The sequence below is a fragment of the Hemiscyllium ocellatum genome, chromosome 3 (genome assembly GCF_020745735.1).
Source record: "Hemiscyllium ocellatum isolate sHemOce1 chromosome 3, sHemOce1.pat.X.cur, whole genome shotgun sequence".
Classification (NCBI taxonomy): domain Eukaryota; kingdom Metazoa; phylum Chordata; class Chondrichthyes; order Orectolobiformes; family Hemiscylliidae; genus Hemiscyllium; species Hemiscyllium ocellatum.
In genome coordinates this window covers 111,167,772-111,193,961 of record NC_083403.1, presented here as the reverse complement: position 1 = coordinate 111,193,961, position 26,190 = coordinate 111,167,772, and the positions used below count along the sequence as shown (strand labels likewise).

Genomic DNA, 26,190 nt, shown 5'->3' with positions numbered 1-26,190 from the left:
ACTCCAGATTTGATCAGGAAACTTTCCGATTCCCACCCATTGGTTGAGACTCCACTAGCAATGTTTCTGTAGGACAGTCAGATCCAATTGCCTCATCAAACCCATTTGAGAGACTGCATCCAGCGTGTAGATGTGTAATATTCTGAAAAAGGCTTTCTCCTGGTCCAAACTGATAAAACAGATAACCACTCCATTATCCTGCAAGTAGATGATCATATCCCTCAGTCCTATGAAGCTTTTGAGCTTGAAGTTATCCTACCCTCCTCTCTGGCTTGCGTGATCTCTTTTGTTTCCAATAATGCGTCTGCTCACCCTGAAACCTCCTAATTTTATTGAGCCGACTGGCTGAGGTATGGACAAAGTCAAAAAAAATTTCGAACAGTACAAATCAATCTGTAAAACATCTTTTGAGATTTTTTGATCAACACAAAAACATGTCTTGATGGAAGGAACCAAATTCAGCCACAAAGAACTAATTTTAGCCCCGAGATTGAAGAACTTAATGAAACCTATTTCGTACAAAGGAGTTTTTGTGAAAGATTCTTTGGATACTTCTGTGCATATAAAGATTATTTGAATTTGACACTGGGGAATGTTATTAGACTACACTGACAACATAATTGGAAGAAGGACAATAAATTGAGCATAATATAGAAAGGCAACAGAAAGACAAATATGGCAATGGATAATTTAATATGGGTAAATCTGAGCGAGCAAGTTTTGGGAGAAATATAAGGAATAAGATTATGCATTCAATGGAAAGATGTTGAAGAGTGCTCATTAACAACAAAGTTTGACGCCCATGCACAAAGAGGATGTAATTTTAAATATTTTGGTTCTAGAGTACAAGAGTAACAAAGTGGTTACATTATACCAAGTACTATTTGTACTGCTACATTTTTAAAATAATGTACAGTTCTGAATACTCCATTATTGAAATTAGTTATATAGCATACTTACTTTATTGGGACCCCCCCCCAATAGCAATGATACACTGACGAGCAGATTGGGAGGCAGATTTTGGAAAAGTGCACGAGTAACAGGGTTGTTGTCATGGGTGACTTTTTTTATATAGTTTTTTTTATTGACAGAGTATTTTATAAAATTACAAAAATCAACAAACCAACGAGAGAATAAAAGCATTTCTCTATGTATGTAACAGCAAAAGAGCAAAAACAAAAGACCACTACAATACAAACAAAATACAACTATACTCATGTGTAAAATAGGCAGATCAAAGGTAACTAATAAGTAAATAAATAAAGCAGCTCAGCACAATCAGACATTAGCTCCCAATCTCCAAGAGCCTTAAGTGTTACACACACATTTATTCGAAATTCTTCCTTCAAGGGCATCATGTACACTAGATAAGACCATCATGGCTACACAAAAGCCCTATTTAAAATGGTAGATAAATCTATATCCAAATAGTCCAGGAAGGGCTGCTATATCCTATGTTAAAAAAATCTTCAGTTTTCCAGTCGAGCATTTTTTAAAAAAAAAAGTCCAGAGGAATATGTTCCACGATAAGCCTATGCCAATCCGACAGACCCGGAGGAGTTTCAGAGATCCAACGCATCAGAATATTTTTTCCTTGCACAGAAAGCAAGAATGTTAGAGTCATAGACATGTACAGCATGGAAATAGACCCTTCGGTCCAAGGTGTCCATGCCGACCAGATATCCCAACCCAATTTAGTCCCACCTGCCATCACATGTTCTCGAAATCCTTCCTATTAATATACCCATCCAGATACCTTTTTTAAATGCTGCAATTGTACCAGCCTCCACCACCCTCTGCTAGCTCATTCCATACACGCACCACCCTCTATGTGACAAACTTGCCCCTTAGCCCCCTTTTAAATCTTTTCCCCCTCACCCTAAACCTATGCCCTCTAATTTCCCCCACCCCAGGGAAAAGACCTTTTTATCTATTTATCCTGTCCATGCCCCACTACAATTGGAAGTGTAGTGGACAGCGAAGAAAGTTACCTCTGAGTACAACGGGATGTTGATCAAATAGGCCGAGGAGTGACAGATGGAGTTTAATTTAGATAAATGTGAGGTGCAGCATTTTAGAAAGGCAAATCAGGGCAGGTCTTCTACACTTAATGGTAAGATCCTAGGGAGTGTTGCTGAATAAAGAGACCTTGGAGTGCAAGTTCTTTTGAGAAACAGTCTGGGGCAAGATGAACCCTATGCAAAATCTTCAGCCACATGGCTTGGTCCTAATACAGAGATTGAAATCTTCCTTGCATTCTCACAAATGTCCTCCCATGTCTCCATGGAGATCTCAACCCCTAATTCTCTCTCTCCCATACCCAACAAAGTCACTCAGTGTCTTCTGAAAGAACACCCTAACATCTGATAAAGAGTGCTAATAGAGATGGTACTCTAAGCACCCTCTTCTCCATAACAGATCTGCAAGGGTCAGTCAAAAGTGTTGCCCTTTTTTTTTGAACAAAATCTCTGACCTGAAAAAGGTCTCTGCTATTTATGAATTACTTGGTCAAAAGACTACTTCATTATTTCACCTTCAAATAAATCGCCCAAACAGGAGACTCCCCGAGCTGCCCAGAACTTAAATCCAGGGTCTACTACCCTCGGCTGAAAACCTAGCATATCAGCTATAGGGCTAAGAAAGGACGTTTTAAATGTATTACCCTCCCTCTGCATTGCCTCCATGCCTTAACAATATTAATAATTATCGGATTATGGCAATATTCTGTGACTGTCTTTAATTTATGTGAAAACAGCAGGCTAATGAGGGGGCATGTTGTTTGGGAGGTTTTAATATCCAACCATATGGATGCCGGGTCTTCTCCAAGTCTAGTCACTAACAAAAGAGAGAAGGGAACTTAATTGGTATCCCTTAATATCTGGGAAATCCACTCCGTCCCACCCTTGAGGTCATGGGTGACTTTAACTTCCCTAACATTGACTGGAACCTCCTTAGTTCAAATAGTTCGGATGGAGCAGTTTTTGTCAGGTGTATCCAGGAAGGATTCCTGACTCAATGTGAAGAAAGGCTGACTAGAGGGGACGGCATACTGGATTTGGTGCTTGGCGACGAACCATCCCAGGTGTCAGATCTTTCGGCGGGAGAGCATTTTGGTGATAGTGATCGTAACTCCCTGACCTTTACTATAGTCATGGAGAGGGGTATGAGCAGACGGTATGGGAAAGTGTTTAACTGGGGGAGGGTCAATTAAAATGCTATTAGGCCGGAACTGGGGCATCTAAATTGAGAACAGGTATCGGGGAAATGCATGACAGAAATGTGGAGGTTGCTACGGAAGCAATTGCTGGTAGTGCTGGATATGTTTGTCCCACTGAGCCAAGGAAGAGATGATAGGTTGAAAGAAGCTTGGGTGACAAGCAATGACACCCAGTCAAGAGGAAAAGGGAAGCTTACTTAAGGTTGAGGAGGCAAAGATCAAGCAGGGCTCTAAAAAGGTTACAAGATAGCCAGGAGTAAGCTAAAGAATGGTCATAGAGCTAAAAGGGGGCGTGACAAAGTTTTAGCTGGTAGGATTAAGGAAAACCCTAAGGCATTCTATACTTACATGGGGGTCAAGAGGATGGCCAGAGTGAAGGTAGGACCGATCAGGGATAGTGGAGGGAACTTGTGCCTGGAGTCGGAGGAGGTAGGGAGGTCTTTAATGAATACTTTGCTTTAGTGTTGACTACTGAGAGGGACCTTGTCATTTGTGAGGATAGCCTGAAACAGGCTGATATGCTCAAACAGGTTGCTGTTAAGATGGGGGATGAGCTGACAATTTTGGAAAAACATAAGGACAGATAATTCCCCAGGTTAGACAGGATATACCGAAGATTATATTTGGCAATGATCTTTGCATCCTCACTGTTCACTGGAGCAGTGCCAGATGATTGGAGGGTGGCAAATGTTATTCACTTGTTCAAAAAATGGAATAGGGATAATCCTGGGAAATACAGACCAATCAGTCTTACATCTGTGGTCTCCAAATTATTGAAGAGGATTCTGAGAGACAGGATTTATGATTACTTTGAAAACCATAGTTTGATTAGAGATAGTCAGCATGGCTTTGTAAGGGGTAAGTCATGCCTCACAAACCTTATTGAATTCGTTGGGGATGTGACTAATCATATTAATGAAGGTAGAGCAGTGGCTATGATGTACATGGACTTTTGCAAGGTGTTTCATAAGGTTCCCCACAGTAGGCTCAATCAAAAAGGTAAGGAGATAAATCTTGCTGTCTGAGAACAGAATTGGCTGGCCCATTGAAGATAGGATGGTGGTAGATGGAAAGTATTCAGCCTGGAGCTTGGTGACCAGTGGTGTTCTGCAGGGATTGGTTTTGGGACATCTGCTCTTTGTGATTTTTATAAATGACTTAGATGGGGAAGTGGAAGGGTGGATTAGTAAGTTTGTCAATGGCACGAAGGTTGCTGGTGTTGTGGAGGGCTGTTGTAGGTTGCAATGGGACATTGATAGGATGCAGAACTGGGCTACTAAGTGGCAGATGGAGTTCAACCTGGAAAAGTGTGAAATGGCTCATTTTGGAAGGCCAAATTTGAATGCAGAATACAGGGTGAAAGGCAGAATTCTCGGCAATGTGGAGGAACAGCGATCTTGGGATCCATGTACATAGATCCCTGAAGAATGATTCTTGAAGAAGGGCTTATGCCCGAAATGTCGATTCCTCAGCTCCTCAGATGCTGCCTGGCCTGTTGTGTTTTTCCAGCATCACATTTTTCAACTCTGGTCTCCAACATCTGCAGTCCTCCCTTTCTCCGAGTACATAGATCCTTCCAAGTTGATAGGGTTGTTAAGAAGGCGTATGGTGTGTTAGCTTTCATTTGCAGGGAGATTGAGTTTAAGAGCCACGAAGTTATGCTGCAGCTCTGTAGATTCCTGGTTAGACCACACTTGGAATATTGTGTTCAGTTCTTGTCGCTTCATTCTCGGAAAGTTGTGCAATCTTTAGACAGGGTGCAGAGGAGACTAGCAGGATGCTGCCTGGATTAGAGGGCATGTCTTATGAAGAAAGGTTGAAGGAACTAGGGCTTTTCTCATTGGATAGAAGAAGGATGAGAGATGTTTTGATAGAGATGGTCAAAATGATGAGAGGCATAGATAGATTGGATAGATCAAGACTTTTTCCCAGGCCAGAAATGTCTATCACAAGGGGACATAATTTTAAGGTGGTTGGAGGAAAGTTTAGGGAGATGTCTGAGGTAAGTTCTTTGTGTTGAGTGTGGTGGGTGCGTGGAATGTATGTCAGAAGTGGTAGGAGAATCAGATACATTAGGAACATTTAATCTACTTGGATAGTCTCCTGGGTGATAACAAAATGAAGGGAATGTAGGTTTGTTTGATCTTCGATCAAAGGATAAAAGGTCAGCACAACATCGCAGGCTGAAGGGCCAATACTGTTTTATGTTCTATATAAACTCTAAAATGATGCGAGGTATCGGAAGCTACAATTAAGAGAATTCAGAGAGAATGAATTACCATTGGAGTTTAAGACTTAAAGGAGATGTTTTCAAGATTATTTTTCAATGATGAAGGGATTTAATGTGTTGAAAAAGGAAAATGTTTTTTTTTCCTTGGCTAAGCAGTTAGTCCTCAGGATCGAGGATAATTTGTTTGATTGGTTCTGAGGTATTAGATCATCGCAGTGTACGATCTGTGCACTCTGCCACATACAGATGATATGTTTGAAAGTTTGTGTCCTTCAATGTGTTGGGCACCTTTCTGAATAAAATTTCTCATTTTGGTTAGTCACAAACCAGGAACTCCCATAAATTGGCAGGGATGTGTACCTCTGAGATTTGCTGAGAGTACCATTGAAGCATTTCAATACCTCCTTGTGAGTCCCTTGTCGTGACTAAGTTCTGAGTCGCTGTCGCTTCAGGATTTGAGCTATAAGGAGAGGCTGAATAGGCTGGGGCTATTTTCTCTGGAGCATCGGAGCCTTAGAGGTTTATAAAATCATGAGAGGTATAGATAGGGCAAATAGACAAGTGCGTTTCCCTGGGGTGGGAGAGTGCGGAACTAGAGGGCATAGGTTTAGGGTGAAAAGAGAAAGTTTTGTAAAGGACCTGAGGGGTAACTTTTTCACACAGAGAGGGTTGTATGTTTATAGAATGAACTGCCAGAGGAAATGGGGAGGTGGTTCTAATTAGAACATTCTAAAAGTCATCTGGATAGGTATATGAATCAAAAGGGTTTAGAGGGGTATAGGCCAAATACTTTAAATGGCACTTGGTCAGATTGGAATATCTCTGGAATGTGTGGTTAGGTTGGAATGAAAGGTCCGTTTCCGTGCTGAATGACTCTGACTCTTGAGTCTAATATTGTGTTTACAAGCAACACATCTTCCTAGCAGAACTGGTTTTGCTGGGTGCATTGTCTTGGGAGAGGAGTCAGTTGTTAGGCGACTATTCTGAGAGGCTTAACTTGCTTATTTAGAGTCATAAAGATGTACAGTATGGAAACAGAACCTTCAGTCCAACTTGTCCATACCGATGAGATATCCTAACTTAATCTAGTCTCGTTTGCTAGCAGTTGGATCGTATCGCTCTAAACCCTTCCTATTTATATACCCATCCAGATGCCATTAAATGTTGATTGAAACAACCTCACCACTTCCTCTGGCAGCTCATTCCAGAATCACTCCACCCTCTATGAAAAAAATTGCCCCTTAGGTCCCTTTTAAATCTTTCCTTTTTTTACAATAAACCTATGCCCTCTAGTTCTGGATTCTCCCACCCCCAGGAAAAGACCTTGTCTATTTACCCTATCCATGCCCCTCATGATCTTATAAACCTCTAGAAGGGCACCCCTCGGCCTACGACCCTCCAGGGAAAACAGCCCTTGCCTATTTAGCCTTTCCCTTTAGCTCAAGCCCTCCAATCCTGGCAACATCCTTGTAAATCTTTTCTAAACCCTCTGAAGTTTCACAACATCTTTCCTACGAGAGGGAGACCAGAATTGCACACAACATTCCAAAAGTGGCCTAACCGATCTCCTGTGCATAACATGGCATGCCAGTGTCTATACTCAAGTGCTCTGACCAGTAAAGGAAAGCATACCAATATTGCCTTCGCTATCCTATCTACCTGCGACTCCACTTTCAAGGAACTATGAACCTGCACTGCAAGGTTTCTTTGTTCAGCAACACTCCTCAGGACCTTACCATTAAGTGTATAAGTCCTTCCCTGATTTATCTTTCCAAAATGCAGCATCTCCTTTTTTTTCTAAATTAAACTCAGTTTGCCACTCCTCAGCCCATTGGCACATCTGATTCTTCTCTGAGGTGACCTCCTTTGCTGTCTACTATACCTCCAATTTTACTGTCATCTGCAAAGTTACCATCTGTACTTCCTACAGTCATATCCAAATCATTTATATAAATACCAAAAAGTAGTGGACCCAGCCACAGATCCTTGTGGCACTCCACTGGTCCCAGGCTTCCAGACTGAAAAGCAACCCTCTTTCACCACCCTCTGTCTTCTACCATTGAGCCAGCACTGTATCCAAATGCCTAGTTCCTTGTGATCTAACCTTGCTAATCAGTATCCCATGAGGAACCTTGTTGAATGGCCTACTGAAAGTACATGTAAATCACCTCCACTGCTCTGCCCTCGTCAGACCTCTTTGTTACTACTTCAAAAAAACTCAATCAAGTTCATGAGACTTGATTTTCCACACACAAAACCAAGTTGACAATCCATAACCAGTCCTTACGTGTAAATTCTGTCCCTCTAACAACTTGTCCATCATGGATGTTAAGCTCACTGGTCTATAGTTCCCTGGCTTTTCCTTACCACCTTTCTAAAATAGTGGCATCACATTAGCCAACTCCAGCCTTCTGGCGCCTCACCTGTGATGATCGATGATGCAATTATCTCAGCAAGCGGGCGAGCAATCACTTCCCTAGCTTCCCACAGAGTTCGAGCATACACCTGATCAGGTGCTGGAGATTTATCCACTTTTATACGTTTCAAGACATCCAGCACCACCACCTCTGTAATATGGATATTTTTCAAGATATCACCATCTATTTCCCTACATTCTGTACCTTTTATGTCCTTCTCCACAGTAAACACTGATGCAAAATACTCATTTAGTATCTCCCACATCTCTTGTGGTACCACACCAAAGACTGCCTTGCTGATCTTTGAGGGGCCCTATTCTCTCCCGAGTTACCATTTTGTCCTTAATGTATTTGTAAAAACTCTTTGGATTCTCCTTAACCCTATTTGCCAAAGCTATCTCATGTCACCTTTTTTGCTCCCCTGATTTCCTCTTAAGTATACTCCTACTCCCTTTATACTCTTCCAAGGATTCACTCGATCTCTCCTGTCTATACCTGATATATGCTTCCTTCCTATTCTTTAGCAACCCCTCAATTTCTCCAGTCATCCAGCATTCCCTACGCCTATCAACTTTATTTTTCACACTAACAGCAACACACTATCTCTGGACTGTATTACCTCATTTTGAAGGCTTCCCATTTTCCAGCTGTCCCTTTACCTGTGAACATGCGCTCCAACCTACTTCTGAAAGTTCTTGCCAAATACCATCAAAATTGGTCTTCCTTCAATTTAGAACTTGAACTTTTAGATCCAGTCTATGCTTTTCCATCACTATTTTAAAACTAGTAGATTTATGGTCACTGGTCCCAAAGTTCTCCCCCACTGACATCTTAGTCACTTCTCTTGTTTTATTTTCCCAGAGAAGGTAAGGCTTTGCACCTTTTGTAGGAGGTACATTCATATCCTGAATCAGAAAATTTTCTTGTGCATACTCAACAAATTCCTCTTCATCTAAACCCTTAACACTATGACAGTCCCAGTCTATGTTTAGAAAATTAAAATTCCCTACCATAACCACCGATCTATAACATAACTCATATCTCCTTACAAATTTGTTTCTGAATTTCCCACTGACTATTGGGTGGGGATGGGGGGGTTCTATAGTACAATCCCAATAAGGTAATTATCCCTTTTATTTCTCAGTTCCACCCATGTATTTAGATGTATTTAAGCAGTCTTAATTTGGTTGCTGTGTGCAATAAAGTTTAAATAATTGTTTCAGTATTTGTTGGTCTTTGAGCTTTCTTAATGTGTTGAATTAAAGCTGTCTTGGGGTAATTTACATACCTGCCCTTAAGAAGTTGCTGTAAGGAACAGACAATAAATGCTACTTCAGCCTACATTTTACGAGTGAATTTAATACAACAATACACTTCTCAGCCGTTTGAACTGGCACAATGGAAGTGATCATGAATTTTATTTGTGTGTGTCTTTAACAAAAGGACAGTTCCAGATAGGGAAAATAACCACCTACAATTTCCTGTTAAAATTAATCTCCAGGTATAAGTATTGTACTCTAGGAGCTGTTTGAAGGGCACCTTTTAATTTTGCATTTCATGAGAAGCACTCTTTCTCAAATACTTTGGAGAAGGGGTCAACATTGGCCTAGAGCTCAATTTCTGACTGTTATGATTCCAGCTGATGATACTGGACCATTCAGATCCCAGACTGAAATCTCGCACGATGGGTTTTTAAAAAAAAATGTAACTAGGTGGTTTCACTGAAGCGCAAGCATGCAATGCTGTAGATTTGGTTTTAACAAGCAAACAGAAGCATATTATGCAAAAAAAATTAAGATAGAATTAAATAGAAGGGTTTACATATGACACTTCCAAAAATTTCAAAGGGCATAGTGAAATACAATCCCATTAATCTCAACAGTGCCTCTTTACAGGACTGAAACACCAGAGAGAATCCCTTCTGATTACCCCTATACATGGACAAAACTATTATTTCAATTCCTGAGCCTTCAGCTCAGTGTGTGAATACCAATTCTTTCTCTGCTTCGAATAACCTCTTCAGGGTTCTAACCAAATACTCCTGATCTGGGATTTTGAAATTAAACTCCTCCCACTGAGGAAACATACTGCTTAATCATCATGAATAATACCCTTTTTTCAGGAGGAAGTACTCTACATCTAATTTCCACCAGGATTTCTGCAAACTGAAAACAAAAAAATATTTCTAAGCTATGTCGGTTTTCTTAGAAGAAATAAAATTCTGATTCTTCTAACTGAAAGCGGTCCAATGTCTTTTAATGTTTACTTTTTTTTGTGTGAAAGCGCTCAATGCAAACAAATTCACCAGGGGCAATTTCTTGTCCTGTATCTCTCTTTAGAGGGGTGGCAAGCAACGTAGTGATATTATCACTGGACTGTTTACCCAGGGACCCAAGTAATGTTCTGGGACCCGATTTCAAATTCCACCACGGCGAATGGTGGAATTTGTGTTTGAATAAAACAAAAATCTGGAATTAGAGTCTAAGGATGTCTACAATTGTCAGGGAAAACTCCATTTGGGTCACTAAGTTTCTTTATTGAAACAAACTGCCATCCTTACCTGGCTTGGTCTACATGTGACTCCTGACCCATAGCAATGTGGTTAACTTTCAACCGCCCTCAGGAATGGGTAGTAAGTGTTGGCCTAGCTAGAACCACTCTCACCCATGAATGGTTACAAAAAGAAATTACCAGTTAATCATCAAACATTCATACACACAGACCAAATTTCATGTGCCACTAGTTCAGAATTGAAACTCTAATATATTTTGTATAAATCGCATACCTTACATCATATGCATCCTAAAGTACATGACAGAGGTTGGGGTGATTTTTGTTTTATGGTTTGAAGACAGCATAGTCTGAATAGTTTCCTGTCTGTTCTGTAGATTACCTCCATGTCTGGGGATAGTTTGCTGGAGGTGAGGTGCAATATTGCAGAGAGGAAAATGAGGCAAGAGAGTTGGAGCAACAACACAACCTTGTTTGATTCTGGCCTTCAATGAGAGGATTTGTGCTGGAGACCCAGCAGACATGCATCTTGACACACATTTGTACAATGTTTAAGCCCTCTGGGAAGAGGAGTACATGCTGAGCAATCCGGGATGATATGATTGTGATTATATTCAAGGGAGAATAGTCCATTTGCTGTGTTAATGGAGGAGTCTCCTGGTTGTCAGCAACAGTCTTTATAAAGCTACTCATTGGTTACCACCTCCTAGTGGCTGAACAGCTTTTTCCAGAGTCACAGGTGTGATAATTGTCCATTAAAAGGCACCACAACAATGTATTCAATAAATTCAAGAACTGTGCAAGGAACCAACCATTGTACATGGTCTTTTTTGACTGCACAAAAACCACTGACTGTGTCAGTTGCAAAGGTTTCTGGTACATCTGATCCTCAAAATTGGCTTCCCTTTCAAATTTGTCACCAACTTTTTCCTACTCCACAAAGGCATTGCAAGGAGTGTACTAATTTAAAGTCACTCAATGAAGAGAGAGTTTCAGAAATTTCTCTACCAAAAAAGTATAAAATGTTTTGCAACTGGGAATGGTTGTGCTGTGCCCACCTTTTATTTGTGAGTGGCACAGTGGTTAGCACTCTTGCCTCACAGCGCCAGAAACCCGGGTTCAGTTCCAGCCTCTGTGCAAACAGACAGTTGCCTTTCTCCCAGTGGATGCATGGGTTTCCTCCGGGTGCTCAGGTTTCCTCCCACAGTTCAAAGATGTATAGATCAGGTGAATTGGCCATGCTAAATTGCCCGTAGTGTTAGGTGAAGGGGTGAACGTAAGGGAATGGGTCTGGGTGAGTTGCTGTTCAGAGGGTTGATGTGGACTTGTTGGGCCGAAGGGCCAATTTCCCCACTGTAAGTAATCTAATCTAAAAACTGCTTGTCTATTTTAAGGAAGGGAAAGGTTGCAGAAAGAGTGAGTGGTATTTGCGTTGAATTGTTCCGTTACTGACATGAAGAATTAAAATCACCACCTGCTGTGCTGTGGAGAAAGTGAGGACTGCAGATGCTGGAGAGTAGGTGTTGAAAAGGGTGGCGCTGGAAAAGCACAGCAAGAGCAGGAGAGTCCATGTTTCGGGTATAAGCCTTCTTCAGGAATGTGGAGGGGGAAGGGGGCTGAGAGATAAATAGGGAGGTTGGCATGATGGAGCCACTTCTGCCAACAATAAAATCACTGATTTACATCTACCAATCAAGGATACCCTGAACACACAGATGACGTGCACCCTGAGGCATGTTACTCAGCATTATGTGGATATATTTTAGATTTCTTTCTCAACAACCTGGAACTTTCTTTCATTGACAACTTTGTTTTTTGCTCATGGACGTGAAAAGCCCAAAAGCTTTCTGGGATCTAATTGTGGTGTTTGATTTCATAACTTTAAGGTGAAGCGCAGTATGACTGAAATGTCAGAATGAAAGAAGTCCAAATTAAGAATCTGATTCTAGGAAATGAGAAAAAGTTTACAATTAAGTTCTCATTGCCCATTGAATTTTTTTTTTCTCGTTGAAATTTTAAGTTTATCAGAGTAGCTTTTCTTTTGTAGGAAACAGGAATAGGAAAAACAGTGAATGGATTCAGAAAAAATGATGCTGTTGGTGACCTTGCCAAAGAGTTGGTAAGCCAGTGGAAAAAACTGATTCCTCAGGAAACATCCAGGTATGCGTTTGCTTTCAACTTATAGCTGTGGTTTGAAATTGAAATGTCAGTTCTGTTTGCTGTAATGTGACATTGCCATATTGGCAGCTTCTGCCACATGGATTAATCACCCACAAGTAATGTATCGTGACTACAAACAAATTTGACTGTAACTCTGATATGCCTCTTGTCACAGAGGGTGAAACTTGGGTTTTGCTGGTGATGAGTTAGGGATGCGGGCAGAGCCAGATTATGCCAAGATTCTGACCCTGTGTATTGATCCTAGGAGGAGGTAGCAAGGAGGTTTGGAGGTGGAAGTCTGTGGATATTGCTCGAACTGCTGGAGGCTTTAGCATAACTGATGGCTTTTGAGGATTGACCTCCACTTTTCTAAAATTTCTCCAACCTTTGACTCAGCTACAGTAATATGACCCAAGAGGACAATAGCTCTGCCACAAATGAGGTGGTCCATAGGCAGCCCTCTCCACTTCTGGCACATGGTTAAGTCTGGTCCCATTGAAACTCTCTCCAGGTGCCATGCACCAATCCTGGACGTGATTGTATACCCACATGTTAAGATGAGGTATTTGAATTGATACTCCGTAAAGCCTCTGGATTTTCACTGGAAGACTTCTATCAGTGAAGCATCAGAAATTTCAGCAGTGTTTTTACATGTGATTTCCAATCAATTTTCCATTTATTTGTTTCCTAAGACTTGGTTCTTGTATGTCTTTTCTTAATTACAAAAGAATGTCTTGTGCTGAATCAATTTTTAAATCACCTAAATTGATATAATGAAGGAATAGTAAATAAGTAGGAAGAACTTACGTTGTTCCTTTCCACCCTAATGCAAAGCAGATAATTTGAATGAAATATTTTTTTAAAGGTTTAAGGTCATTTTCAAATGTAACAACTGAACACAAAAGACTGTGTGTTGAATGTCCAACAGGTGATATTTTGTTGATCCCAAAAAATAGCAGACACAAAGTCACCTTCAGGATTCGAATAAATCTAAATATCAAATGTGCCGTTTGGTGTTCTGTATGCATTAAATACTGTTTAGTTCATTTTCCTCTTTATTAATATTCTAAGTTCCCAGTTGAATGGCATTATAAGTGTAAAATAGCACAAAATACAGGACTAAGTTAGTGGTTTAGAACAGTCTGGGCATTTGAGAATGGAAAAGCATGATGTATAGTAGAAACTGTTCTCGGCATGTCTTGGGCAATATTGAATGTACTTGTTACTTTTGAGTTGGGGAGTACTTGAAGTGGGTAAATTATTTTCTTTCCTCTCCAAACCACCACCCCACCCCCACCACCCCCATCTGATTTGTATCAATTTCATTCTACTCAAAGTTCTGTAATAAATAATGCATTCAATGAGTGATTTCAAGGAGTAATGTGGCACTTGCATTATGTGACAATGAAATATGCAGAGCAAGTGGAAATTTTGAATCTTACTGAATTGGCTGTCTGGCAGAAAACTGCTATGATTTGAAGTTAACTTAAAAATAATATTAGGTGGACATGGAAAATTGGCCTCCATATCCTTCAATTAAGGGAGTGGAAATATTGCTTGAGGTCCCTGCTTTTCAAAGTTATCCAAACGTCTTTGTAATAAGTTTACCTCATCAGCATGCTGACTGAGAATGTAATTGAGTTCCGTCTTGATGGTTTCTAAAATCAAACTGATTGCATCTTGCCCAAAGAATGTGTTAAGCTGTGCAATTCCATAAGATAGCAACATCTGGGGAGTTGAAGCCCAGACAGGAGTTGTTGCCTTAAGGTGGGAAAGATTAACAGCAACAAAGAAGAAAATTTACATTTGGCATGTGTTCTAAACATAAAGCTCTGCCAAAATAAGCAAAGTATGATCAGGTCCTTCTACTAATCGTGAGGTAGCTCCACCACACACTGCTGTCTGTCTGTTTCCTACACCATTTTTCCCTGCGTCCTTCTAAATAATGCCAGTTCACCACTAAACTTTAGGCAGATTTCTTTCACTGGGATTTTATGTAATTTGCTATTTGCACAATAAACAGATTTGAGTTGAATTTGATCACAAATTTGTGATGGAAGAATTGTATCTTAATACATCACTCAATTCTGGAATCAACCTTATTGTGACTGAGAATGATTTGGAGGTATTGTTGTTGGACTGGGGTGTACAAAATTAAAATTGCACTTTAACCTAGTATTGTCTTTTTTAACTTTGTTGCTGAGAATGTATGTAACAGAAGAGTTGTCCCTCTAGTCCTGTATTGAATGTGAGGAGATGCTTGGTAAGTAAATAGTTTAGGAGAGAGTGAGTTGCTTGAGGCGGGAATTGAACCCGGGTCTCTGGCACTGAGGCAGCAGTGCTAACCACTGTTTTACTTGTATGATAATTTTGAATACAAAGCACATGTTCAAGGCCCTTTGCTGTGTGCCAACAATGGTGAAGGCAATGTATTGTGAGCACAAATATTTATTGAGGTTCTTTTCTCTCTTCAATGATTCCTGAATTTAATTGAAATGTTCATTTGTTTTAGGAATTGCAGTGAACAAAATGAAAAGAAGAAGAATAATGAGCACAGTAGCCTTGAGAAGAAAGATACAAACAAAAATACGAGCAAGTCACCTGGACCTTCGAGACAAGAGGAAACTTTGCATGAGACTGATGCAATTAAGTCTGCAAAGCTCTTGAGTGAGGAAGGAAATCCAAAAAAGAGAGAGAGGTCTGCGTTTAACCAGTGTTCGAAGATCAATTCCGATCAGTTAAAGACCAATGAATGCCAGCTGTTCAGGATGGATAGCAAAGAGTGTTGTCAAGTTTCATCTAAAAACAATCTTACCCATCACCAAAAATCACTTAAGTTCCAGATACATGAAAAATCAAAATCTTTACATAAGGTCCAAAGTAACTTCTCTAGAAAAGATAAGAAATCTACTGATGTCCGGCAGAAAAAAAAGTCTAATGAAGACCAATCCAAGAAGGAGTCTTCACTGGAAATTGTTTTCACATCCTCCAGTGTGAATCAGGAAAATCCTCATTCAGCAAAGGATACTCAAGAAAATGGTCAAGAGCAACTAAACAAAGCTGTGGGCATAACTAAACATAGTAAATCAGCCAGCAAGGTGCAGAAAAGTTCTTCAAAGGACAAAGAAATTAGAGTAGTGGACAAATCGCAGGGCATGCCACAAATGACTAAGAAGAGCACCAAAGTCTGCAAAGTGGAAGATGTTTCTGAGTTTGAAAGTGAAGAGTTTGAAAAACCAACAATGTCTTTTGAATCATACTTAAACTATGAGGAACCGAAACGGAATGCAAAAAGAACCCACACGAATAAGAATTCATCTAGTTCAGGAAAAGATAAGGATTCTAAATTGGTCAGGACGACAAAAAATGAGAGCATTGGAAACCTCAGTAAGGAAAGCAAAAAGAGGAAGAATATGGACAGAAGGGATCAAAATGAGGAAGACATTTGGCTTAAAACACCAAATAAAAAGGTATATGTTTTGAAAGACAACTGGACCAAATTTCAATCTTGCAGCAGAATGGCAGGAAGGATGCAGGATTAAAGGATTTAAGTTGGAAATCTGTAAGATAAGGGTATGCTAGTTCTAGATTGGGCCACCTATTGTACAGAGGTGATGCTAACTAAGAAGTAGCAGGCCAGCATTTGAAGAGCCAAGGTAATGTGCAATTGTAAATGTTTCAATTAAACTTTGTTACTCTTTGGCATTCAAAATACTGAATAGCATTTTATATTTTGCTCAAGTCATAGTAGTGTACAGTGCACTCCTTTTGTGTCTGACTGATAAAAGATCCAACCAGTGGCATGTGGCATTAAGGCACCTAAAGTTAAGATCAAAAGTTTTGAAGTCAGTGCAGAGGAATGAAACCAATTTCTTGATTGTCCTGAATTTTAATTGTGCCACTGTTGATAGTTATGTTGTCAACTGCATGAGCCCAAACCTTTGGAATTGTTCCCTAAATCCCCCTCTTATATTTATACTTTAAGAATGTACTATTTAGAGTCAGAGATGTACAGCGTGGAAACAGATCCTTTGGTCCAACTTGTCCATGCTGACCAGATATCCTAAACTAATCTAGTCCTATTTGCCAGGACTTAGCCCATATCCCTCTAAATTCTTCCTGTTCATATACCCATCCAAATGCCTTTTAAATGCTGTAATTGTACCAGTCTTCACCACTTCTTCTGGCAGCTTATTCCGTACATGCACCACTCTCTGCGTGAAAATGTTGCCCCTTAGGTCCCTTTTAAATCTCCCCACCTCACCCTAAATGTATGCCCTCTAGTCTGGACTTCTGCACCCCAGGGAAAAGACCTTGTCTATTTACCTTAACCGTGCCCCGCTTGATTTTATAAACCTCTCTAAGGTCACTCCTCAGTCTCCGACGCTCCAGAGAAAACAGCTTCAACCTATTCAGCCTCTCCCTACAGTTCAAACCCTCCAACCCTGGCCACATCCGTGTAAATCTTTTCTGAACCCTTTCATGTTTCACAACATCCTTCCAATAGATATCAGAATTGCAGGCAATATTCCAAAAGTAGCCTAAGTACTTAGCCAAGCTTTTCTCATATTCCCAAGCTACTCTTACATGGCTCAATGTCAAGTTTTGCTTTCGTATTGTAGTTGCTTTCAACGTAAGGAGACATGATGAAAGCCAATAGCTGGAAGTGGGCCAAAGATGTTTAGCAGCATTCTGAATTCATTATAAATGGAATAATATTTTGGATTTCAGCCTTAAGAACTCTGCTTTCAAGCGCTGAAAGCTTCTGATTAGAATTTTAGCATTGAATTTGGTGACTGGTGTGCAAGGTTGTGCAATCGGCTCTTGGATTGTTATCTGTAATTAAGGTTGATTTTACTTGATAAGGTTGGCAATGGCAGAGAACCTGGCCCCTGCAATATGGGGGTGATCAGGGACACTTCTAGTCTTTGTGGTGACCATGTACAGTCAGTTCCTCCACAACGTGATGCTTGCATTTTGTGCAACCTCATGTTTACAGAGAAATCTTGCTTTAGAAACAGCACTTCAAGTATTGACAATGGAATTGCTTGATAGCCTTCACATGTTTTAAAAAATTTGTGTTTTAAAAACAGTGATCCCAATTCATCAATAACATGAATTCATTGTGATGCAAACGAAATGTGCATTTAGAGTCATAGAGATGTACAGCATGGAAACAGACCCTTCGGTCCATGCCGACCAGGTGTCCCAACTCCATCTAGTCCCACCTGCCAGCATCCGGCCCATATCCCTCCAAACCCTTCCTATTCATATACCCATCCAAATGCCTCTTAAATGTTGCAATTGTACCAGCCTCCACCACATCCTCTGGCAGCTCATTCCATACACGTACCACCCTCTGCGTGAAAAGGTTGCCCCTTAGGTCTCTTTTATACAAATGGAGGATAGGAAACATTTCTGGCTGTAACAGCTGCTCCTTTATTGAGGTATTTTAGGTGTTGGAGGTGATTTCCTTAACCCAGGAGCAGCAATTACTGTTTTATATGCTGTTGCATTGTTTTGGAACTTTGGAAAAAAATATTCAAAACAACAGCAGTTTAAAAGGGAGAAGAGCAGACAAAGGAAGCATATGGTGAGGACCGTGCGGGCGGGCGGGAGGGAGGGAGGGAGGGAGGGACCTGCACAGTTACCGCCTTTGCGCTGGACATCGGAATGCATCTGGGGAAATTAACAAACAGTGAAATTCACAACTAACCTTGGAGGAACTGTTGGGAGAAGTTCACAGCACAGAATCAGATAAGTTAATTGTTTTAAGTCTGTCCAAGAGAGAGGCTGCAGTAGTGAGTATAGTGGATCCTTTCTTGATTTATGTTTTTTGGAGTTAGGTCTCTTGATTAAACTTAAAATATAAGCCATAGCTACTTACAAACACTGCCCCAGGTTAAATTGAGGAGTAAGAGGATGTTATTTTCTGGGTCTGTAGATTGTGAAGGAGCAAAAATGGCCTTTGCAGTGATATGTACTTCTTGTGAGATGTGGGCGTTTAAAGAGAGTTTAAGGGTTACTGCAGATTATAGCTGCCATAAATGCTGTTGGATGCGAATCTTATCATATAGTGTGGATCGGTTGGAGAGACAGATAGAAGCGATGAGGAATTTGCAACAGTAGGTGATGGATGGTAGTTATGGGAAGGGGGGAAAAGTCACGTAGATGGGTTAATTCCAGGAAGGGGGTGAGAGGTTGGCAACTAGGGCAGGAGTCTTTTGTGGGTATACCCATTTCAAGCAGGTATGCTGTTTTGGAAAATGTAGTGGGTGATGGATTCTCAGGGGAACGTAGCATGAACAGCCAAGTTTCTGGTTTTGAGACTGGCTCTAATGCAGCAAGGGGTACGTCGGCTTCAAAGAGATCAATTGTGTTAGGGGATTCTGTAGTCCGAGGTACAGACAGACGTTTCTGTGGCCAGCAGAAAAAAAGCAGAATGGTGTGTTGTTTCCCTGGTGCCAGGATCAAGGATGTCTGAAAGGGTGCAGAATGTTCTCACGGTGGAGAGGGGCCAGCAGGAGGTCATTGTCGTTGGTTCCAATGTGGACATTAGAAGGGAAAAGGTTGAGACTCTGAAGGGAGATTAGAGAGTTAGGCAAAACTTTAAAAAGGAGGTCCTCCAAGGTTAGTATTATCTGGATTACTCCCAGTGCTACGAGTTAGTGAGGGCAGGCATAGGATAGAGCAGATGAATACATGGCGGAGGAGCTGGTTTATGGGAGAAGGAGTCACAGTTTTGGATCATTGGAATCTCTTTTGGGGTAGAAGTGACCTGTACAAGGAGGACGGATTGCACCTAAATTGGAAGGGGACTAATGTACTGGCAGGGAAATTTGCTAGAACTGCTTGGGAGGATTTAAATTAGTAAGGTGGGGGGGGTGGGACCCAGGGAGATGGTGAGGAAAGAGATCGATCTGAGACGGGTACAGCTAAGAACAGAAGTGAGTCAAACAGTCAGGGCAGGCAGGGACAAGATAGGACTAATAAATAAAACTGCATTTATTTCAATGCAAGTGGCCTAACAGGGAAGGCAGATGAACTCAGGCCATGGTTAGGAACATGGGACTGGGATATCATTGCAATTATGGATACATGTCTCAGGGATGGGCAGGACTGGCAGCTTAATGTTCCAGGATACAAATGCTACAGGAAGGATAGAAAGGGAGGCAAGAGAGGAGGGGGAGTGGCATTTTTGATAAGGGATAGCATTACAGCTGTGCTGAGGGAGGATATTCCTGGAAATACATCCAGGGAAGTTATTTGGGTGGAACTGAGAAATAAGAAACGGATGATTACCTTTATTGGGATTGTATTATAGACCCCCTAATAGTCAGAGGGAAATTGAGAAACAAACTTGTAAGAAGATCTCAGCTATCTATCAGGATAATAGGGTAGTTATGGTAGGGGATTTTAACTTTCCAAACATCGACTGGGACTGCCATAGTGTTAAAGGTTTCGATGGAGAGTAATTTCTTCAGTGTGTACAAGACAATTTTCTGATTCAGTATGTGGATGTACCTACTAGAGAAGTGCAAAACTTGACCTACTCTTGGGAAATAAGGCAGGGCAGGTGACTGAGGTGTCAGTGGGGGAGCACTTTGGGGCCAGCGACCATAATTCTATTCATTTTAAAATAGTGATGGAAAAGGATAGACCAGATCTAAAAGTTGAAGTCCTAAATTGGAGGAAGGCTAATTTTGACGGTATGAGGCAAGAACTTTCGAAAGCTGATTGGACGCAGATGTTCGCAGGTAAAGGGACGGCTGGAAAATGGGAAGCCTTCAGAAATGAGATAACAGGAATCCAGAGAATGTATATTCCTGTCAGGGTGAAAGGGAAGGCTGGTAGGCATAGGGAATGCTGGATGACTAAAGAAATTGTGGGTTTGGTTAAGGAAAAGGAGGAAGCATATGTCAGGTACAGACAGGATAGATCGAGTGAATCCTTAGAGTATAAAGGAAGTGGGAGTATACTCGAGAGAAATCAGGAGGGCAAAATGGGGACATGAGATAGCTTTGGCAAATAGAATTAAGGAGAATCCGAAGGGTTTTTACAAATATATTAAGGGCAAAAGGGTAACTAGGGAGAGAATAGGGCCCATCAAAGATCAGCAAGGCGGTCTTTGTGTGGAGCCACAGAAAATGGGGGAGATACTAAATGAATATGGAGGAAGTGCTGGATGTCTTGAAATGGTTAAAAGTGGATAAATCCCCAGGACCTGATCAGGTGTACCAGAGAACTTTGTGGGAAGCTAGAGAAGTGATTGCTGGGCCTCTTGCTGAGATATATGTATCATCGATAGTCACAGGTGAGGTGCCAGAAGACTGGAGGTTGGCAAATATAGTGCCACTATTTAAGAAGGGCGGTAAAAACAAGCCAGGGAACTATAGACCAGTGAGCCTGACCTCGGCGGTGGGTTAGGTGTTGGAGGGAACACTGAGGGATAGGATTTGCATGTATTTGGAAAGGCAAGGACTGATTAGGGAGAGTCAACGTGGCTTTGTGCGTGGGAACTCATGTCTCTCAAACTTGATTGAGTATTTAGAAGACGTAACAAAGAAGATTGATGAGGGCAGAGCAGTAGATGTGATCTACGTGGACTTCAGTAAGGAGTTCGACAAGATTCCCCATGGAAGACTGATTAGCAAGGTTAGATCTCATGGAATACAGGGAGAACTAGCCATTTGGATACAGAACTGGCTCAAAGGTAGAAGACAGAAGGTGGTGGTGGAGGGTTGTTTTTCAGACTGGAGGCCTGTGACCAGTGGAGTGCCACAAGGATCGGTGCTGGGCCCTCTACTTTTTGTCATTTCACATAAATGATTTGGATGCGAGCATAAGTGGTACAGTTTAGTAAGTTTGTAGATGACACCAAAATTGGAGGTGTAGTGGACAGTCAAGAGGTTACCTCCGATTACAACAGGATCTGGACCAGATGGGCCAATGAGCTGAGAACTGGCAGATGGAGTTTAATTCGGATAAATGAGAGGTGTTGCATTTTGAGAAATCGAATCTTAGCAGGACTTGTACACTTAATGGTAAGGTCCTAGGGAGTGTTGCTGAACAGAGACCTTGGAGTGCGGGTTCATAGCTCCTTGAAAGTGGAGTCACGGGTAGATAGGATAGTGAACATGGTGTTTGGTATGCTTTCCTTTATTGGTCAGAGTATTGAGTCAGCAAAGTTTTTTGGAAAGAATTCTGAGGGATAGGATTAATGACTGTGGCAAAGCATAGTGTAATTCAAGGCAGTCAGCATGGATTTGAGAGTGGCAGGTCATGCCTCACAAATCTTATTGATTTCTTTGAGGAGGTGTCAAGACAGTTTGATAACGGTCGAGCAGTAGATGTGGTGTATATGGACTTCAGCAAGGCATTTGATAGGGCTCCCCGTGGTATGCTTATTCATAAAGTCAGGAAGGGAGATTTGGCTATCTAGATTCAGAATTGGCTGGCTAATAGACGGCAGAGAGTAGATGGAAAGTATTCTGCCTGGAGGTCAGTGTTGAGTGGGGTCTCGCAGGGCTTGGGCCTCTGCTCTTTGTAGTTTTTATAAAGGACTTGGATGAGAAGGTTGATGGGTGGTTAGTAAATTTGCAATGACCCAAAAGTTGGTGGTGTCGTCGATAGTATAGAGGGCTACTGCAGGCTGCAGCACAACATAGACCGGATGCAGAGCTGGGCTGAGAAATGGCAGATGGAGTTCAACCTGGATAAATGCGAAGTGATGCATTTTGGAAGGTCAAACTCGAATGCTGAATATAGGATTAAAGACCGGATTCTTAGCAGTGTGGTGGAATAGAGGGATCTGTGAATGCAAATACATCCCTCAAAGTTGCCACCCAAATGGATAGGGTTGTTCAGAAAGCATTTGGTGTTTTGGCTTTCATTTACAGGGTGACCAAGTTTAAGAGCCATGAGGTTTTGCTGCAGCTCTACAAGTCCCTGGTGAGACCACACTTGGAATATTGTGTACAGTTCTGGTTGCCCAACTATCAGAAAGATGTAGAGGAGGGAAGAATACAGTAAATGGCAGAACCTTCGTAGCATCAACATATAGATCCACAGTTCCCTTTAAGAGCCAGCACTTGTGGATAAAGTGATCAAGAGGGCATATGGCAGGCTTCCCTTCATTGGTTGGGGCATACAGTACAAAGATTGGCAAGTCATGAGGCAGCTGTATAAAACTTGATTTAGACAACATTGGCAATAGTATATACAGTCCTGCCCACCAAACTACCAGAAAAATATGGAGGTTCTGTAGATGGTAGATGTTTATCAGGATGCTGACTGATTTGGAGGTTATGTAGATGAAGGAGGAATTGGGCAAACTTGGTTTGTTTTCACTTGCATGTTGAAACGTAAGGGGCAATTAGATAGAAGTTTACAAACTTGAAAGGCATGGACAGAATGGATAGTCAGTCTTTTTTTTTCCCCAGGGTAGAAATGTCAATTATTAGGGGACTTAGGTTTAAGGTAAAAAGTGTTTAAAGGAGATGCGAGAGTCAATTTTTTTACACTGAGGGTGGTTGTTACAACACAGTGGTGAACCCTTCAGTTAATTAAACCAAACACCCAGAAAAGCGCACCTTGCCTCATAAGCTGTTAAACTATGAGTGACAGACAACTCCCAAGTTCCGCTATTTAATGAAAATAATATCAATTTATTCTTTATCTCTAAACTATTCACAATTCTAACCCCCCTTTCTCTTAACTGCTTATACCTGCCTCCAACTCTATAACAACATGTTGTTCCAATAAGGCACATATTAAAATTACATCAACTTAGTTTCAAAACCACACAGCAGCTGTCATCTCTGATATCTTTCTCTTCTGGCTGAAGATCTCCCTGGGTCGTCATCTTTCATTTTACTGCAAATATGTTTCATGTAAAAAGGGACCTTTTGATAGAGTGTGTTTCCTAACTTCTTAGGCCTCTTTCAATGTCAGTTTTCAAAATACCTGTATTTTTATATCCCCAACAACAGATTGTCTCATTGTTGGCAAAACAATAAATTCAAATTCAATTGGGTTTTAATATCCTGGGGCATAATTTAAACTAGTTAAATTTGAACTATTGTCAAAACAGCAACCAACTCAGGTATTCATTTTACAGTCATATGTTACATATTTTCAATTTCCCAGTACACTCTAGGAATGCCATCTCATCATATCACAGGTGCTTATAGTCTCTCAGTTCAGAACAGCATTCACTCTCTCTTAAAGGTACGGTACACCCCTTCAACTTCATAAGTGAAAAGTATCTGGAATGAGCTGCCAGAGCAGTTGATAGAGGTGGATACAATTGCAACATTTAAGAGGCATGTTGAAAGATATATGAATAGGTAGGGAATAGAGGGATAATGTTTTTATTTTAGAAAGGTATCATGTGTCACTAGGATTGGTCCACTGCATTTTGTCACTGATATAAATTATGTGGATTTGAACGTAGGCAGTATAGTTAATAAGTTTGCAGGTAACACCAAAATTGGAGGTGTAGTGGACAGTGAAGAAGGTTACCTCCGAGTAGAACAGGATCTTGATCAGATGGGCCAATGAGTTGAGAAGTGGCAGACAGATTTTAATTTGGATAAATGCGAGGTGCTGCATTTTGGAAAGACAAATCAGAGCAGGACAAGTTCCTGGGGAGTGTTGCTGAACAAGGAGACCTTGGAATGCAAGTTCATAATTCTTTGAAAGCGGAGTTACAGGTAGATAAGATAGCAAAGAAGGTGTTAGGTGTGCTTTCCTTTATTGAACAGAGCATCGAGTATAGGAGTTGGGAGGTCATGTTGTGGCTGTGCAGGACATTGGTTAGGCCAGTTTTGGAATATTTGTAATTCTGGTCTTCCTCCTAACAAAAGGATGTTGTGAAACTTGAAAGGGTTCAGAAAAGATTTACAAGGATGTTGCCAGGGTTGGAGGATTTGAGCTATGTGGCGAGGTTGCGTAGGCTGGGGCTGTTTTCCCTGGAGCATCTGAGGCTGAGGGGTGACCTTTATAGAGATTTACAAAATCATGGGCATGGATAGGGTAAATAAACCAGGTTTTTCCTTGGGGTTGGGGCATTCAGAATTAGAGGACATAGTTTTAGGGTGGGCGGGGGGGGGGGGGAGAGATTTAAGAGGGACATAAGGGGAAACTTTTGCACATAGAAGGTGGTGTTTGTGAATGAGCTGCCAGAGGAAGTGGTGGAGGCTGGTACAATTACAACATTTTAAAAGGCATCTAGATGGATATATGAATGTGCTGAGGACTGAGATACATGGGTTAGAGGGATATGGGCCAAGTGCTCGCAAATGGGGACTAGATTAGGATATCTAGTTGGCATGGATGAGTTGGACCGGAAGGTCTGTTTCCGTGTTGTACATCTCTATGACTCTGTCGGCCTGGTCTATGTGAGTTATTGTGTTGTACTGTTCTTTCCTTTTTTGAGCAAGAGGTAGGGATCGAGGCCAGCAATGTTTGAATAGGTTGTGGGAAGCAGTCTTGATGAATGAAGATGCACCTCTTAACAATAAAATAACAAACTGATTAGCTTTAAGACTTGAGTAAAAAGTGAGGTCTGCAGATGCTGGAGATCAGAGCTGAAAATGTGTTGCTGGTTAAAGCACAACAGGTCAGGTAGCATCCAAGGAACAGGAAATTCGATGTTTCGGGCCAGAGCCCTTCATCAGGAATGAGGAGAGGGTGCCAGGCAGGCTAAGATAAAAGGTAGGGAGGAGGGACTTGGGGGAGGGGCGATGGAGATGTGATAGGTGTAAAAGGCTCACTCTGGCACTCAGCACCGCCCTCCTAACCTGCAATCCTCTTCCTGACCTCTCCGCTCCCACCTCACTCCGGCCTATCACCCTCACCTTGACCTCCTTCCACCTATCACATCTCCATCGCCCCTCCCCCAAGTCTCTCCTCCCTACCTTTTATCTTAGCCTGCCTGGCACCCTCTCCTCATTCCTGATGAAGGGCTCTGGCCCGAAACGTCGAATTTCCTGTTGGATGCTGCCTGACCTGCTGTGCTTTAACCAGCAACACATTTTTAGCTTTAAGACTTGGCCCATTGCAAATAAACTCTTAAATAAAGTTTATTTTGAAAAGCCCAACCAATATGACAACAGCCATAGACAGCATTTATCTCAGTGCAAGGAAGAATAGGGACCTGATTTGAGGCATTTATCTTTGTGGAAGCTCTGGACTTCCAAACAATATTCATATTGTGTATTTCTCAATACTCAAGCACGGCAAAGCATATGCAAATAAAGATGTATTGAACATCAGTTCAGAACTCGTCAGTGATAAACATCATTGTCTTTGAATTAGGTCCCAGGTGAACTATAGTAACCTCTACCGATTGTGCCAGCTGTGTTTTGAAAGTATTTGTTCCACAGGAAATACACTTCATCTAATGCTGTTTTCAGCTGCCATCATGCAGTTTGAGAGTTTGATTCTAGTTTGCTGAAACCTGAAAATGAGAAGCTCATCCAATTTAATAATTGAAAAAGTGACCGTGAAGTTAGTGGATTGTTATCAAAAACCCAGTTGCTTCACTAAGTTCCTTTCTAAGCTAAGGCTATCTGCAGGCCTTAGTGTTGATCAGCATGAGACTCGATGATAAAAATTTATTCAAATTGGTAGGCCCCGAAAAGGCTGCAACA

At 41.3% G+C, this 26,190-nt stretch overlaps 1 protein-coding gene across 1 annotated transcript in view; it reads left to right on the top strand.

Annotated features, from left to right (window-relative positions):
- Positions 1-26,190, top strand: part of eloal (elongin A, like) — a 100,762-nt gene that overhangs the window by 29,862 nt on the left and 44,710 nt on the right. Inside the window, exons 4-5 of the mRNA XM_060855046.1 lie at positions 12,423-12,535; positions 15,048-16,005. Of these exons, the coding sequence (XP_060711029.1) occupies positions 12,423-12,535; positions 15,048-16,005 (1,071 nt within the window). The remainder of the gene's footprint in view (positions 1-12,422; positions 12,536-15,047; positions 16,006-26,190) is intronic.